At 39.5% G+C, this 18,747-nt stretch overlaps 1 protein-coding gene across 1 annotated transcript; it reads right to left on the bottom strand.

The window, feature by feature from the left end:
* Nucleotides 1–1,363: 1,363 nt before the first annotated feature.
* LOC115825521 (class I histocompatibility antigen, F10 alpha chain-like) lies at nucleotides 1,364–3,855 on the bottom strand. Its single transcript, XM_030789307.1, has 6 exons — nucleotides 3,846–3,855; nucleotides 3,086–3,340; nucleotides 2,658–2,939; nucleotides 2,058–2,336; nucleotides 1,805–1,912; nucleotides 1,364–1,431 (listed from the first exon to the last, which is right to left on the bottom strand). The coding sequence occupies exons 1-6, from the start codon at nucleotides 3,853–3,855 to the stop codon at nucleotides 1,364–1,366; spliced, it is 1,002 nt and encodes a 333-aa protein (XP_030645167.1).
* Between the last annotated feature and the right edge of the window lie 14,892 nt (nucleotides 3,856–18,747).

Consider the following 18,747-nt stretch of genomic DNA (forward strand, 5'->3'; position numbering starts at 1 on the left):
CAGACATGCCCAGTTTAAGACATCTGAGAAGGAAGGATGCTGTTATGGCTGTGTTTGCTGTAACAAAACAAAAGAAACTCAAAAACAATGTAAACTTCCTACTTTTGTCTTTATTTTGTCCCTCCCCCTTCTTGCAAGTACTGTCCCCCAAGATTCACCTACAACCACAGCACCATCTACTGGTCATTAGTGTGTATATTAGTAACAATCTAACAAAAATTACTTTAAATTGAAACACTCAAAAAAGATCGGTATCTTACATGAATGAATTTCACACCATGCCATAAGCAAAACTTAACAATGATACATTCAAAACATTAAGAGTGTTTCCACTCATGACTCAAATGCACAAACCTTACACACGATCTACTAACATGCACAGGGTCACAGAAGTTTTCTCCAAGATGACTGCAAATGGTTCAAATCAAATTCATCCAACTCAGATAAGGCACAAAACAAAAACAAAAAACTAATTTTTATTTGAAATGTATTATTGTTACATTGATCCGTAAGGTAATACTACATTAATAATAATAGTATCTGCACATGTTGTATAGTGTAATATAGTATTTAGATGCTTTTTGAAAAATGTGATTGTGCAAAGCAAACACTGTGAACAATAGGTCAAGGGAAACAAATTTTAAAATTTTACATGGAACAATTTCTGTCATGTTTTAAAATAAAATCCCTCTGACCTTGAAAGATTATTGAGAACAATTTGAAAGAGGATGAAAATATACTGAATTCTTCATATTTACAATCCTCTCCTGGTAGGTGTCACAGTACACAGCAAGACTAGGAGTTTAATTGAAAATGAAATGCAGTACACATGTATTTCCAAACTTGGACACACAGCACTCCCCTCTGACACATCACATTTCAGATATAATCTGCTGAATATGAGTGTTTATGCAGTGAATACTAATCAGATCTTCACAAAAACAACCATTTAAGACCTGTGAAGTCATGCGCACGCACGTACACACACACACCTGCACACACACACACACACACTCACTCATTACATTTTGGTGATATTTTAACGGAGTTAAACTGATTAGCTGTTCTGTTACTTATCCACATAGAGAGTGTTTGATTTGTTTAAAATAGATATGTCTGTAAAACCAGCACATAATTCAAAAAAATGCACCACAGCTGAAAAACCTCATTTTGCACTTTGTACCTTAATGTCCATAAATATAATTAGATATATATTAAAAACAGAGTAACTAAAGTTAACTGTTTTCACTGTGATCTCTGACACAGAAAAGACATTAAAGATTTAAGATTAAATCTCCATGAATGCACACAGACACACTGTGAACAATGAGCAGTGAATTTGACCTCTGCATTTAACCCATCCTTACACACCAGTAGCCTTGCCCAAGAGCACTTCAGCCGTGAATGTTTTCCTGCTGGTCCCCATGGCTTCTAGTGACACAGCAGATGACCCACAGTTGGAAACAGAGATGCTCCTGTTTGCAGGGGAAGGAGGACCACTCTTTCACAACATGAGAATAGTCCTACATGAGTCAGATGACTGTATGAGAGAGGACAAAGGAGGAGGAAGAAAAATATTAGAAGGAAGACATTTTTTCTCTCACACCATCTACACGTTAAACTGAGAAAAACAAACAGATAGGGAGGGAAATATGGTTTGAAAACTTACCTGTGATGAACATAAATAATTTCACAGAATGCCGGCTGCAAAAAAGAAAAACTGCAGATTAGTCAATGACCGAAAAATGACCCTTGTTTTACTTTAAAAATTCAAGAATAACTGAGATCGATCAAATATACTCACCTCTGCGGTTACAGCACCAGAACATCAGTCCAAATCCAATTATTACCAAAAACCCCGCAACAACAGGTATTACCACAGCAAACATGACAGATGAGTCCTTTTTACCAACTGTGGATTTGAAATGAAATAATTTGATTTTAATTATTTTTCCACAGAGAAGCACTGACAGAAGACAGAATATATTTGCCTGTCTAAAGTTAATATTTACAATAATTCAGAATTAAAAATTAAACTGACATTAAACTGATCTTACCCCAGGCTTTGGTGATATTTCCAGGTATGCTGCTATGTTGGACCACGCAGCTGTAGTGATGTATGTCTGTGTGTTCTGCTGGTATCACAACACTCTTTCTTATCTGATAAGAACCATCTCCATTTGGTAACACTTCACCTTCAATAACCCCCTCAACCACAGGCTGCATGTCTGACCCAAACCACTGAACCTGCACTGTTCGTGGGTAGAACCCAGTCACATGACATGTGATTTCTGTGAAGGCAGAGTTTTTCTTCTCAAATAGCCTGAGCTCTGGAACTGTGAAATGAACAAATAACAACACCAACAAGAAAAGTAAATTTAATTACTCAGTCTTATATAGAAAGTACTGGTTGTATAATTTTTAAATTTATTTTGTTGACTGCTGTGTTGTAAACTTCATTTATTGGGCACTGTTGTAAAGCTATACAAAGTAGTAAAGCTGTCTGGAATTAATATATTTATTTATATTTTATATTTATATATGTTTTTCTTTTTTGCATTGGTCTTCTCAGGTAATTTCAGCTCATGAAGATTTATTCCTCTTTTAAAACCAGAATTCTTAAGTCATGAATACAAATGTGAACTTTGAAATTTTACCTTTCTTGATGCATAGGCTGGGAGCATGTTGGAGGAATTCCTTAATTCCTTCAACACAGGTTGTATGGTAAAAATAGACAACTAATTCAAGGTTGGCTTGATCCCTCTCCCTCAGTCTCTTATAGAGGACTGCTTGAGGCACCGTGGCTATAAATGTTTTACTCTCAATATCAAGGCTTATGAAGTCCTTGCCATTAAATGCATGAGTTAAAAAGGCTTGTGCAGTTCCGTCAGGACGGAGGTCACAGCGACCGTGGGCCTGATAAATGTTTTTAGAAGCACCTAAAATGTTGAACAGTCTTAGTTAGTAGAAATTCATCACTTCATAAAATGGACAAGAAGTGTTCAGTATTAATAATTAGTAGTAATTAGTTTACAATTTCTCTTTTTTTTTCTTTTTTTTTTGTAAAATGGAGTAGGCAATTTACCTGTGACATTAAACTGCTGTGCGGCTGATTTCAGACCTTTTACTATTTTGAGATTGTCAATTTCCGCTGTGTAAGTCGAGAAATCCCAGAATTTAATTGCCGTTGTGCTGCTTAGCCATTCAGGGACTGGTATTGCACCTTTCATATTACTGTTATAGTAGAAGACTGGCACATCATCCACAGTCATTAACTCAAAGTAATCTGGCAAGTCAAAGCCTTGGGATGCAACAAAATACAAGTGCAAAGAATGCACATCTGTAAAATATAAAAGAATTCGCCATAAGACTATGACCCTGCAACCCCCAAAGATGAAAACACTCTGTGATCCAACAAAGCAACATTGATGTTAATGAACTTTTGTAAAATATAAAAAAATTCACTGTAACACTGTTCACTGTAAAACATTACAATCCCGCATGATAGCATATCACTTAATTAACTTTGGTTAAATCTATGAGAATTCAGTATAAGACTGTGAGGTTAATTGCAATTAATTAAAGAAAAATACATTTCACAATGAAAATAACATTTCCATGTATGCTGCACAAAACACTGGCTAGGTTTGTGTTTGTGTGTGTGTGTGCGTGCGTGCGCGCACCCACGCGCGTGCGAAAGCGTGAGTACGAGAAATAGATCACATTTATGGGCAGAGGTGGGTAGTAATGTGTTACGTTTACTTCATTACATCTACTTAAGTAACTTTTTCCAATAAACTGTACTTATAGGAGTCGTTTAAATGCACAATACTTTTCACTCTTACTCGAATACATTTCCGATTTAAAAAATTTACTTATACTTCGTTACATTCGACTACAACCTTCTTGCTACTGTTATTTATTAAATAATTTTTATTCACACGCGCACAGCCTCTATGACGTTGACTGCTTTGATACACGTTTACATGACTATCGCTGTGTCCGAAATCGCTCCCTACTCACTACTCCCTACTCACTATATAGTATTTGGTACATAGAACACTCACTAGGAGATGCAGACAGCTGTCGATACATTACAGACACTGTTTGGATGTTACGCTGCTACATAATTATGCGCCAGATATTCGTAATGTTTTATCTCTGTTGCATAAACAAAGACCACAATATCTGCATTTGATTGGTCTGTAAAGATTGCCCGCTTTCACGAGACAGGCTACAATGCATGATGTTCTTAGTCGATTGATGTAGGGTACATCAGTTGTACCCTACTTTTCATGATGCATTGTGGGATACTTTGAGTGCACTATATAGGGTACTACACATTCGGACAGCACTACAAAATGGCGGACTCACTATATACTGCCCTATATTGTGAGAAGTGAGCGGTTTCGGACATAGCGTAAGTTTGGCTCACTATTTTAAATAAACCACACCCCTCCACTGGTATACGGTACAGCAGAGATCTTCCCCAGGGGGTCCTCATAGTTACTGCAGGGGGACTGCCAAATTCTTTGATCCCAAACTTTTTTTTCTTCCAAAAATTAAAATATGTCTGAAAATGTACATTAACATAAATACAACCTATAATAAGCAAAGATAAATCATATTATCTTCCAATTATTCAGTTCAGTTCTGTACAAGTAATGTAAGTCAAAATGGTGCATTCTTGATTTTCCTAAATAAAAAAAGAATTACAAAAAACACGTTCTATAAATATGTGCATCTGTCAATAATTATTATTTTAAATGCTTAGCATTGTATGCACCATTACAAAGTACTTTTATTCATGGCACTATAGGCTGCCCTACACATTATTGCTGGCCCAGTTTAATAAGCAACACAATTTTATACGATACGCAATAGGGAGTCCCTCCACCGTGCCTCTATTTGCCAAAGGGTCCTTGGCCTAAAAAACGTTAAAGACCTAAACAGTACTAACACACATTGTTAAATCAGCAGCATTGTTAGCTAGAGAGAGAGAGCATGCACATAGCTAGCTTTTGTTTTTACTTATACTGTCCTCTCTATCTCATAACAAATCGACAACTTAGATCACAGGGTGCCACAAAGCTTCGCACTCTAGAATCTTTTATGACAACATTTTAACTTCAAAAATATGTCCATAATACAGCATGTATCTATTTTAAATAACAAAACAAAGAGACATTTTTGTATCTTGTGTATGCATATTTCACCATTGTTTTGGCACGGCTCTCCGTGTAGCGCCCCTATGCACTGCATATGTAGTATACCCCCTTCTTGTGCCACTGAATTCAAATTTATATATATGTCACAAGACCAAAGTTTATTGCATAGTAGTTACTGTTACTCGCTTACTTTGGACGATAGTGACGTTCCCTAATTTAAAAAATAGCTAGGGTTATCTGCAAGAGAGAGAGTGATCTTCATTCATTTGAGTGGGGGTGGGGGCGGGGGCCCGTTGAAATTTGTCCCAGGCCCGGGCGTCGTGCGCACCAGCCCCACCCTTTCCTCTCACATGTAGGTCTCAGCACCACTGTATCTTACATAACACACTGGCCCTCATTTATCAGCCTAACATTGAAACCAGTGCAGATCTGAGCACAGAAATCAGGATTCATGTCTGATTCAATTGTAACTGCCCACATGGTCGGCACCTATTGCACACCTGTCTGGCCAAGGAGGGATCTCCTTTCTCTGTGGTCCTTCTCAAGATTTCTCCCATTTTCCTGTTTCCCTTTTGGGTTTTTGGGGAGTTTTTTCTTGCCCGCCATGAGGATTAAGTCAGGGGGTGCCGTCCTGTTTTCATTTGACTGTTGTGGCCTGTAAAGCTCTTTGAGACTGTAAACAGTGATATTGGGCTCTAAATACACTTGAACTTGATTCATGAAACGCTCATATCTCGCCAATCACAGCATAAGAATGATCCGGCGCTGATAAATGTGCCGACTGAAAACATCACGCCCCCCTCAGTTTAGAGGCCTTGTCCACTGAATTTACGACATGGAGATGCACAATATGGTAATATGTAATGCATAAATAGGTGACTGGATAAACATCTAACCTATTACATTACGAATCAGTTAGCCTGCCCATTGCTTTTAATTGCTTCATTTTAATTGTTTGTAATTATGTCACCAGTAGCCAGCCTAACAAGTTGGCTATCTCGGAATGAAAGAGAAATTAATCTTACACCTAAAAACTGTTAACCCCTTTAATTGCAAACAATTTGAAAATACCCATGGGATATATGACACATAGTGGATGTAGGCCTTTACAAAATAGAATATTTTGCCAGAGGCTATATATTTTTAAGTGATGAATATGTGGCTGCATATGCTTAGATTCCAGTCAGAATGTATGGTCTAATAACAGTTTTCTGACTTAGCCGCACTGTAACAAAATTCTGAAAGAAAACAGCCAAATTCTGACAGTAACATACCTTTTCCCATTAAAACAGTACTATACTGTAGGAAACAATACACTCTGTGCAATATTTATGGGAAACTTGCCGTTTCCCAAAAAATACTCCAACAGCCTGTGAATAGTGTTGAATTCTGGGGGTGATGTTAGAATCAACTGCAGACAGGCCCCTCGAAAACACAACGCTACTGTATTTCTAGAAGAGACACGCTGAACACGATGTCATGAGGCCAACTCTGGACTTTCTTTTCGAGGATTATCCATCTGAATCCTGCACTTTTTGAGCAAATCATATGATAAGTTGAAATACATTTGATCTATCGGGCGATGTTTGCTTATTATCGTCACCTTTGTTACGACGGTCGGAAATTGTTTGTTAGTAATGTAACTAAGCTACGCTAAAAAAATCAACAAAGGCATGTGTTTTATTAACAAAATAGAAATATGTTTCAGTGTATTGTGTTTACATTTGTTATATGATTTATTCTTGTTTTCTTCAATGTAAAGCAACAAAATTCTGATGAAATAGATCAAGATTTATTGATTCAAGGAGGATGAGTTACTTTGTATCAATGACGCACATATTGCTAGCTACTTTGCATGCTCCATACTCCAGGGGGAAATGGGCGGAGCTTCCTAGCATGCCTTGGGGCGATGGATTGTTTTTTAGCCCAGTTCATTACTTTATGTTTCCCTTTTCGTAAGTAGTAGAAGTATACGTGTATTGTTTATCATTTAGTCTTTGTGTTGTGTTGATTAATACTGTCATGGTTAAGGCTATGCTGTCAGTCTATTCCTTATGTTTCTAGTGTTTCCCTTTCCCTGCGCTCCCCCCTTTGGTTTGTCTTCATTGTTGCGTGTGTGTGTGTTGTGGGCGTGGCGTCTCTCTCTCTCTCTCTCTACACCTCCAGATTGCCTACACACCTGCACATCAGTCATCTCATCACGTTACAGTATTTAACCCAAAAGTTTTACATCCACTCTTCGCCAGATCGTTGTTTCAGCCTAAGTGGTAGAGCTCGCCTCTTGGTCACTCATAGTATTCTATTGCCTTTTCGTTGATTGCATATCTGTGTTTATCTGCCTGTTTTTCTCGTAAAGATTACCTCTCTGCCACTCGGTATCTCCAGTGTGCCCTTCGCCTGCCTGTCACCCTTCAGCTCCGCCTCCTTAGTCCAGCTGCTCCGCCTCAATCACAGCTCAGCTCTGCAACCTCTCCCATCATCCGCTTCCTTGCCCACTGCCTTCATCTCCTCTGCCTATTTCCATCTCCATACTACAACGCGTCAATAAACTCTCATTCTTCATTCTAAACCTGAGTTGTGTTCTGCATTTGGGTTTCCTTAGTAGATTGCCACAAATACATGTGGCAGTTGTAACGCTAACTGTACATTGTGAATGTAATTGTCTTTGTAAAAGATGTAGTGCCCTCCTATTATGTTTTATAGGGTGTTGCAAGTATGAATTCTAGTAACTAACCCAGCAAGCTTAATTTAGAGTAAATAATAAACTACCTACTAATAAAACAATCTAATGGTTTTGTTGTTCAAGTAGTACCAAGTCACTACTGAACTGTGTCAGTTACAGAGTCAAGTACCCCCCCAGTTTTTTGCCCTTGCTACACAATGAAAATATGCCAGTTTCACCAGTTTCGTTTAGGTGGAAATGTGTGCTATGGTTAAATTGTGTTTATTCAACAAATTAATTTTTTAGTGTAGCTTCCAGCACTCTCATGCAGTCTTTTTCAGTGGCTATGATGCGACTGGAGACTACAGCAGTAACTTTAACTTTTTTTTATTATTATTTTGTCGTTAAGGCTGATTTCAGCAATTCTCACAATGGTAAGATACATCATTCCCCAAGGTTTATTAAACAGTTGTTTAGTGTTATCACATTTGATGAATGAATGCATAACTGCCATGTTCTGTTATGGAAACCTGACATTTCCAACTGTAATGGAAAATCCAGTTTGTTTGTACCAACAAATTAAATATTTCAGTTGGTACTGCCTTTTTAAAATAAATGTTGGGTTACATAATTGATCTTATATTTTCTAAGTCTCTTCTTTTCCATGGAATGCTTTTATTGCTACATTTTAATTAACTAATGCTGGGATCAGATTACATGATATTTTTCACGATGGCCACTATGTTAGATTGGGCAATTATCGTTGCATAAATTCTTGCTGCATAAATTCTTGCTGTCATTATATACTGCCTGTCAAGACCTTGAGCAAGTTCATAAGGCGTCGAGGAGGACGACTGTCATTCGTCCTATTCGTCAACCTCAAGGAACATGTCGTATGAGATGTCAGAGTAGGCAGGAAAATACAAAAAAATCTGACATGCTAGACTTTGTGTCATGTGTCGTTTTTCGTTGCTGGGTGTCCGAGATGTGACATTGCTGTTCTTAGATTATGTCACGCTACAAGGGGTAAAGACGTCCGCTGGTCATTCCCGATGTTCATATTTGCCCCGACGATGGAAGTTTGTCCGCGACGACAGAATTGTGTCAAAACCGGGCTGAATTCGTGTTGTCTGAACCCGGCATAAATTATTCAGTGTGCATATGTTGTATAGAATTTCACATTATAGTTGCTAATCAAGGTTACAGTAAAGGCAGTGCTTAATTCTGAGTAACTGGCTGTCATTAATACTGCCAGTAATATGCTCTATTTACAAAAATGACTGCATGATACTGTATTTGGGACTATAGTGAAACTCCATTGTTAATGTAAAAAACAATATTGTACTGGCCACCCTGCTGCCACTAGTATACTGTAAATCCAGTAAAATACAGCATTATACTATGTTCAGTACATGGTATTGTAACAGTAATAAACTGTAAATGAAGTTTACAGTAAGCAAAAACGGTAGAAAAAGCGGTAATGTGCTGGCAACCCTGCTGCCAGTACTCTGCTGTTAAATCAAGAAATCACACTAATGTACTGTAGTTCAGTGCACGGTATTATAACAGTAACATACTGTAAAGTAGATTACAGTAGGAGAACTGTAAAATTAACTCTGCTGCCAGTACTTTACTGTTAATCTAATTGACAGTCTTTTACAGTGCAGATGTACCATGCTGCACCGCAAGTGAACGCTGACTCGAAAACTTGCGTACACGTGTTGAGACTTGACGTGATATTTGATCGGAGCCTCCGCTCCCGTCCATACAGATAAATGCCGAGCTTTGCATGGAAATGACTAGACACCCAGTTTTTGTCATACGTTCGTTTCGTAAATGAGGGACATTGCAACACTGATTGCTTGCCTGGTTTAAAATACATAACCATCTATTCCACTAGAAAATCATCAGCATTGCAGAACTGTGGCAGCAACTTTCATTCTACACTCACACTGTTTTAACAGTGTTGGTTGCACCATTGTACTTATGGTTTTATTGTAAGTATTTTTAAGAGTGACAAACCTAAGAACATACTTGAGAAAGAGCATGTGATCAAATCTGAATAAAAGAAATTTGGAATGCTGCAGGACAATTAAACAGTTTGTATTTGGGCCAGTTATCTCAGCATTATCTATGAAGAGCTTTAATTCCGGAGCACATTGTTTGGATAACATTGTAAAAAATAACTGAAAAAACAGTGTAACGTGCGAGGTTTTAGGTACGCAAGACAGAATGATAAACCCTACTGATTAAACGATGTTTAATGCGGAAGTACCTTACAGTTACAGCTCTTGTGTCCTCACCGCTCCTACTCTACTCCTTCACTCAAGCAATTCAACATCAACGTGTCATTCCAAAGACTGAGCACCAGAGGGAGATAGACGACACCACTTGGCTACTATGACTTAAACGATTGTTAGGTTTATTAGATCATCACTTTCACCTCTTGCTCATTGTTTAGAGAACTTAAGTTCGGACAGTTTCATTACTTAGCGTTCAGTCTTGGAGTAATACTGTCGCGAGTTCCCTGTCCATGGCTGCTTTTTGCTTTCAGTATTTTTTTAAGTATTTTACACTTCAATTTATCATTTGCTCCTCTTTAAAAGTGTTAATTTCTTTCAATGCTAAATCATCAGTAAACCTTCACAAATTTTCTCATGTCTTTGTGTTTCTTGTTGACTCTGCAAGTGGACTCATATCATCTCAATGACTCTTAAAAGGTAGGTCTACCTGCTCCCGTGTGATAACATATCCCTTTCTTCTCAGACCAGTTAGATACTGGCCTGCGAAAATACTGAAAAATCAAAATTAATTTTTAGTGAGAGCCTCACACGCCACTGCCTTGAAAGCAGTAGAACAATCCTCGCCTTGGTGTTATCATGGAGAGAAATCAAGGCGTTTGTCTGATGCGTTAGAACTGCTGGGTTTTTTGGGGGGGGAGGGGGGTAAAGTGATCTTAAAAGTAAAATACAGTGCACGAGAGTAGGAAAACAGACTATCGATTGATAATAAGCAGTAAAAATGGTGTCACAGCGACTTTAACACAACGTTACGACCGATTTGCGACTTCCGCGCAGAGGTAATCAAACATAGCCTATGTATATGTTTAATCTGGTGTAAATTTTTAAGTGGCACTCACCTCCAAACGATGGTTGAAGAAATTTTAAGAGAACACAGAAGCACATTAAATTCCTCATCTCAAGCTCTTAATTTCCTGTACTTTAACATGTCCGAGAAACTGCAGGACATGAGAGAGAAAGTGAAAGAAAATAAGGGCGTGGCTCTGTGAATTCAGCTTGTTTCGGTGTCTTGAGCAGATTTAAGCTATGGATGGTTATCTTTTTAAAATGATGTTCAGGAAGTTCCTCATGAAAAGAAAAATGACAATCGGTTTGTCATTGCAATAAAGTGTCACTTAAAGTCTTCCATTGCACCTTTTGCAACCGCACATGAATCGTCAGTTATTGGCACTCATTCATCAATCTAACGTAGAGAACAGCGCTGATCCGAGCGCAGAAAACATCTTACGACAGAGTTCACGTGTGAAACGTTCGTATCTCGCCGATTACAGCGTAAAAATGATCGGGCGTTGATAAATGTGGCTGCTGAAAACGATTGTCATTTCAATATCACACCCCGAAATTTTCTCGGTTTAGAGGCCTCTCCCCTAGAGTTTACGACATGGAGGGGCGTAATACGTCCAAGAAGAGAAAGTTCTCCGACCTCGAAATAGAAGCTCTTACATCCAAGTCCAATTGAACCAGTCGAATTGCAAATCGGTTAGCCTATGGAAGCCCAAAGATGCCATGAATTTACATTTAATTTAGATTCCGTTTTCTCGTGATTAGCGTGTTATTTTAGCTCCGGTTTCCTCCCACAGTCCAAAGACATGCAGGTTAGGTAAATTGGAGACACTAAATTGCCCCTAGGTATGAATGTGTGCGTGAGTGTGTTTGTCTGTGTGTCCGCCCTACGATGGACTGGCGACCTGTCCAGGTTGTTTCCCCGCCTTTCGCCCTATGAGCGCTGGGATAGGCTCCAGCACCCCCGCGAATTAATTATGTCGTTCTCTCAAGAGAGTTATATACGAACATGTATGATTTAATAGAGAACCAAAATAAACATAGTGTTCTGAAATTATGTTCACATTTTTTAAAATTAGGACATTTTCTTGATGTCACAAATTACCAAACATGGCTTGGTAATTTGGGACAGCATGTTTCAGGTAAACTGGAACAATGGTAAAAGGCTATTGAGGTGAAGTGTAGCACCAGTAGATTCATATAACACGATTAAAAGAGGTTCCTTACATCTGTGTCAACACAGAACTGCACAGGTGTAGCCTATAGCCAACTTTTAAGTAGATAAATGAGTTGATTACTAGAATACGTTTCAAAATATTTTGATGAAATAATGGCTAGGTTGAAGAATAGGCTAGATGAGAGCATCGTTTCTAAAAAGTAATCTGTTGATGTTGGCGAATCAATATATTGATGAAGATTATTTAATTCTATAAAATGTTTTAAATAAATTATTTTTGAAAACATGTTGGATTCTTTAATCACAACATCTTAATCAATAGCCAAGCCCAGAGCCCTCAGTCTGTTGACGTAATAATCTATCATAAAACATCATGCATAATGTCAAGTAACCTAAGACATATTTAAGGTAGAAAAAATCAGTCTAAAGCGTTCTTTGAAATATGCCATGGGGGTTGAAAGCAAGGGCCTATACTAACGAAACTGTGTCCCAAATGACCAAACGTGCTGTCCCAAATTACTGAACATGTGACTGAAAAATAGTTTTGTGGCAGCTACAACAAAATGGTGAGCCATGCTTTGTAAAAATATCATACACACATTTCTTCACATAAAGAAAGTAAATACCTTGAGGACTTCAGATGTATTATACGTTGGGTTATTTTTTTAACTGATGACAAGAACACAATCACAAGATAGTTTTTCTAATTCTGTCCCAATATAGTGGCATTCAGCCGTACTTGATGCTGACACGACTGGTATTATTGGGCTAACAGGGCAAAGCCCTCCTCATCTTTTACAATAAAGATGAGAAAATTATTAAACCATAAAACAGATTGTTTTAAATTTTGGTGGAACCTAGGGCAGAAACAGCACCAAACAGTTACAAGAAAAACATAGGATATCTAGATGGGCTAATGTTTTACAGCCCAAACACAGTAACGTCAGCTTCCATTCATCTTCGTAGTGTTAAGTGACAGGTGTCGTGGTGCACCCCCTTGATTTGCTGATCATTTGGGCTAAATTCATTCAGCCCACAGGCCACTGACTTTTGACCAACGACAGCGGATACAGATGGTATGTACAGTGAGGTGCTGCTGTAGCACCTACTTGTGCGAGAGTTTGCAGGGAGAAGTGAGCGACTGTGGCAATGGCGGGCGTTACTATGAATGAGGTGGATTATTTACTTTCTCATCCATTTCCTTCAATGTCTTTGGAGGAAAAATTGGAAATGAAGAGACTGGGGACACGTCGTCCAACCGATGTTCAAACAAAACAAAAGAACTTACGATTTTGTCGTTTGTCTTGTCTCTTACTTGGTTTCAACGAAAGGACTGGCTAATGGAAGGTGCAGCTAAGAATTCACTTTTTTGTTTCGCATGCTTGCTTTTTGGTGGAGACACGGCTTGGACCATGAATTCCTTTAAGTTTTAGCTTTGCAACCATAGGGGACGCTGCCGGATCGCGGGTCAGCATCATTTATGGTTGGGACTACGACGGTGCTTGATTGTGTTCGATCCTCCGTTTAACAACTCATTATGTAATAACTGCACAAAATGTAATAATGGCACATAATGTAATAACAACAAAATGTAATAAAAATGCATAATGTAACATATTTTTGCTCATTATGTAATACATTATTACGTTACGGCAGTTACTACATTATAAAGTGAGTAACAGTTGTTTTAGTGAATTATGTAATAACTTTAATGCATAATGTAACAAAATGCCCAAATCATTCACTAAATTAACTTTTCTAAATGTATTAATGACCATTTCTAAATGCATTTCATGTGTTGATAGCAAACCTTTGACTAGCTGTTCAGATGATAAAACAAAATTATTTGTAGCTAAAACAGAGTATGGGAATTACACTTTTACACACTCAATTAAATTACCCCAGTACAGTCTGAAGTTTCTACAGCTAAATATGACTTTTATTAAACTTTCCATTTTTTCTGAGAAAATTCCAGCTTTTGAAATACTATCCCTTCTCTGCAGTAGTAAAAAAAAGCAACATTGTGACAGACAGCAGTAGCTAGGTTATTACTATAAAGATGATTATATTACCGGGTTACATGTTTAAATACTGTTTAATAATCAGAATTGCCAGTGCCATGTAACAACTTTGAGAAAAAAGGAGTAGAATAGAGAAAAGAATATATATTTCTTAATTCATTATTTAACACTCATCTCTTTGTCAACTCAGAAATCGTAACTACTAAACAACTTTTCAATGGGGTAACAGTTTCCTACTGTAAGTGCCACACAGAACAAAGCTAGGTAAACTGCTAACATTGCTTCCAACTAAATAATAATGTTACTCAGTTTGAACTTCCCCTCTTGGGGAATCCCATAGAGAGATCGTGAGGGCAATCGGGGACATAAACGACATAAACAACCAACTGCATAAATGAAAATGTTCTCCCTTGTCTGGCTGACATACGGATGATCCTGTCCTATACAGCTGGCATGGCGCAGCTCAAGGATGACTGGCACAGTCCTGACCGGTCTGCCAGTTCCCTCTGGAACGACCCTGTGGCCAAGAAACCCAGTGTGGTAAGCACTTATATGGAAACAGGCAATGCATGACTCCTCGCCGTGTTTCTCTCCAAAGCCAGACCCAACTCAGCACAGAGTTCCAAGAGGATAGCTCTCGGAAATCTGAAACAGCTGATGTCGTCACCCATCTCCCTGGCAGAGGTCACTGAGGCAGTCAGGAAACTCCACAGTGGCAAGGCTCCAGGAGAAGATGAGATCTGCCCTGAAATGCTGAAGGCTCTGGATGTTGTTGCGGTGTCATGGCTGAAATGTCTCTTCAGTGTTGCGTGGAGGTCGGGGACAGTGCCTGTGGAGTGACAGACGGGGGTGGTGGTTCCCATTTTTAAAAAGGGGTACCGGAGAATGTGCTCCAATTATCGGGGTATCACGCTGCTCAGCCTCCTTGGGAAGGCTTACTCCAGGGTGCTGAAAAGGAGACGATTGTCGAACCTCAGATTCAGGATTTCGCCCTGGCTGTGGAACAGTGGTCCAGCTCTTCACCCTTGCACAGATACTGGAGGGATTGTGGGAGTTTGCCAATCTAGTCTACATGTGTTCTGTGGATTTGGAGAACGCTTACAACCATGCTCCCGGAGGTGTCCTGTGGGGGGTGCTGCGGGAGTATGGGATGCCAGGTTTGCTGCTGCAAGCCATTCGGCCCCTGTATAACCACAGTGAGAGCTGTGTCTGCATTCTTGGCACGAAGTCAAACTCATCCCCAGCGGGTGCTGGACTCCGCCAGGGCTGCATGTTGTTTCCGATTCTGTTTGTGATTTTCATGGACGGGATTTCAAGGCACAGATGGGGGGTGGAGGGTGTCCAGTACGGTGACCTCAGGATTGAGTCTCTGTTCTTTGCAGATGATGTGGTCTTGTCGGCCTAATCAAGCTGTGACCTCCAGCATGCGTTGGAGTGGTTTATAGCCAAGTGTGAAGTGGTCAGGATGAGGCTCAGCACCTCCAAGGCCGAGGCCATGGTTCTATTGTGGCTTGCCCCCTCTGAGTTTGGGGTGAGTTACTGCCTCAAGTGGAGGAGTTCAAGTATCTTGGGGTCTTGTTCATGAATGAGGATAAAATGGAGTGGGAGATTGACAGGTGGATCGGGGGAAACAGTGGCAGTCATGCAGTCATTGTATCAGACCGTCGTGGTATAGAGGGAGTTTCCTCCGCAGGGTGGCTGGGTATACCCTTAGGGATAGTGTGAGGAGCTCAGGCATCCAGGAAGAGCACGGAGTAGAGCCGCTGCTCCTGCGCATTGAAAGGAGCCAGTTGAGGTAGTTCAGGCATCTAGTCATGATGCCTCCTGGGCGCCTCCCTGTGTAGGTGTTCCAGGCACGACCACTTGGGAGGAGACCCCAGGGCAGACCCAGAACAAACCTGGAGGATTATATATCTCGGCTGGCAAAGAAATGGCTTGGGATCCCCCCGGAGGAGCTGGCGGATGTGGCCAGGGAAAGGAACATCTGGGCTGTCTGTGAAGATTGACAGGCCAAGACCCAATTGCAGACCCAGTAGAGAAAAAAAATCAGGTTTATTAGAAAAATCAAGAGATCTCAGAAACAAAGTCCAGTCCAGGGTCAAAACCAAAAAATCCACAGAGCAAACAAATCCAATACACAAGGCAAAAGGTTGGTCAGAACTAAATCAATTGAGGTCAAAGCCAGTAATCCACAGGGAAACAAATCCAAATCAGCAGGCAAACACAGGTCAAGGTAAACACGGTCAAAAATCACAAAGACAGGCACTCACAAAGACAGGCACAGGTAATAATGGTCACAATCTAACAAAGAACAGGTACAAACACAGGACTTAAATGCACAGCGCAGTTAACAGCAGAGACAGGTGATTGGATGAAACAAACCAGGTAATAATAGGAATCAGGTGGGGGACAGGAGTACACGGGACAAACAGAAGCATATGGCAATACCAAAACAAACAAAAGCACAAGGCATGAAATACACTTAATGGCCAGCAGGGCGGCCAAATTCCCCAGTCTTGGCAGAAGCACTGACACTGTCCTCCTCAGCTTGCTACCATCGTGACTCAGTCATGCATTAGTGGCGGAAAATGAGATGAGATGAGTTTGAACTTTTAACTAAATGGAAACAATCGACTCCAGTGATCAAATGACGTTGATACCTACGCCATCTTTTAGATGCTGAGATGATGTTTCCTTGTAAACGAGTGAACGCAGCAATGCAACACTAAAACACACCTGGCAATTGTGCAGTGTGGCCTATTTGTGATGCTCTCCATTGGGTATAGGTTAACAATGCAAACAATGACAGAAAATGGAAACTCTGAGACTAAAACTCTTGTAATCCTTAGTTCCCTTGTATTCACGCATGTCAGAGGACATGCATTGGAAAAAAGAAACAATACATTTATGCAGTTTTGTCTGTGTTTATTTTATTCACTGTGAAAACTGTTTCTTGAGCCATTAAGACTTTGGAACTGCGTCACGACCTTCACATGCTCTTCACACAACGCATAAAGACCAAACTTTGAATAGTTTATATGGATTAGGCTAATGAAAACATAGATAGAACATAGATCATCATTTTATCCTGTTTGTTTGCTGCAGTGATACTCTTGCCCAATGCAGAGACAACCAAATTAATTTGTCTGCATCTGAGCCAGCGAGCCATTAACGAAGTGAAATCAGTTTGGAACGTTTTTGAACACAAATAATTGCACTGCTACAAAGAAGAGAACAAAGAAGAGAACAACCGTGGGTGAGTTATATATTATTTTAATAATCTTCTTCCGTAACAATATATTCATATTGGTGACAAGTTTTAAAATCACAGCCTACTCACCTCCAAATGATTGTTGAATGAACTGTAAGAGAAGACAGAGGCACAATTCCTCTTTTACAAAGTTCTTCATATTTACAATACTCCATGCTAAAGGAGCAGGGCTTCAAACCAGAATTTTTTTTTCAAACAGTTTGTTCCGAGCAGAATCGGTATTTTAACGTTTTCGGTTTTCTGTTCCACCTTAAAATTATCGTTCCCAAACCGGTTAGCACCAAATGAAATACTGGTTAATCACATTTCCCTGAAGGGCTGTGTGATATGACAGTATGTATCTTTCAGACAGCATAAAATTGTCTATTGATAGATATTTTACTTCATAGAGGCTTATTCGCTCATGTCACAAAACACTAGGCTACAAAAACACATTGCATCACTAACTACAGGATCGCTGTAGTTAAATCTGTCCTCCGGCCGAAATCAGCTGTGACTTCCTGTGTATTTGATTGTTTTGTGATCATTGTCAGACATTGATGAAGTTGATGTCTAAGACCAACATTTTTATAAGGTGCATAGTATAATATGTACCTCCTCTGGTTGCAAATAGGGAGACCACACCACATTTCACTCTCATGCTATCACACCCATGCCGCCAGTAAACAGGCAGGAGGTAAACTCTGCACCAAAGTTAATGCAAGCAGAAAATATTTTAATTTGTTGTAATAAATAAACAACGACAAAAATTAAATTATTAACCTGTCACCATAGTTTCAAATAACAGTTTCTGTTCCAGAACATTAAAAAAATATAACGTTTCTGGTTTCGTTTTTTTCCTTGCGAAATATCAGTTTTCGTTCCTTGTACCGGTTCAAAGCCTTGTAAAGTAGTCTTAAGGAATGTGACACAACATCAGGGGCGCACCGTCAGGAGAGGCAAACCGGGCAAATGTTTTGGGCCCCCAAAAAAATTTGGGAAAAGGGCCCCCCGATGGCCCCTCTTATTGGCACTTTTTGCAATGACAACTATAAACCCCCTTAAACCTCCCATACAGGCCCTATACAGTGCACCACTGCTGTCCCCCCCAAAAAACATAAGTGGGGCCCCTTCTAGCTACCGCTAGCAATATTGTGAATTGATATTTGATGTTACATACCATATAGACTTGTTGCTCCTGTTTGATGTAACATATTTACATGTTGCTCCTCCTTTGTTGTTTAAATACTAAGACGTTAGGGTTTCCATTTGCCGGGAATAACTGAATGTAAAATAAACGATAAACGATAAATTAAAAACATGCCGGTCAAAATGTCCGTTAATAATGCTCATACAAAATGTAGCTATAACGAGGGCTATCTCTAA

The sequence above is a fragment of the Chanos chanos genome, chromosome 12 (assembly GCF_902362185.1).
Source record: "Chanos chanos chromosome 12, fChaCha1.1, whole genome shotgun sequence".
Lineage (NCBI taxonomy): Eukaryota > Metazoa > Chordata > Actinopteri > Gonorynchiformes > Chanidae > Chanos > Chanos chanos.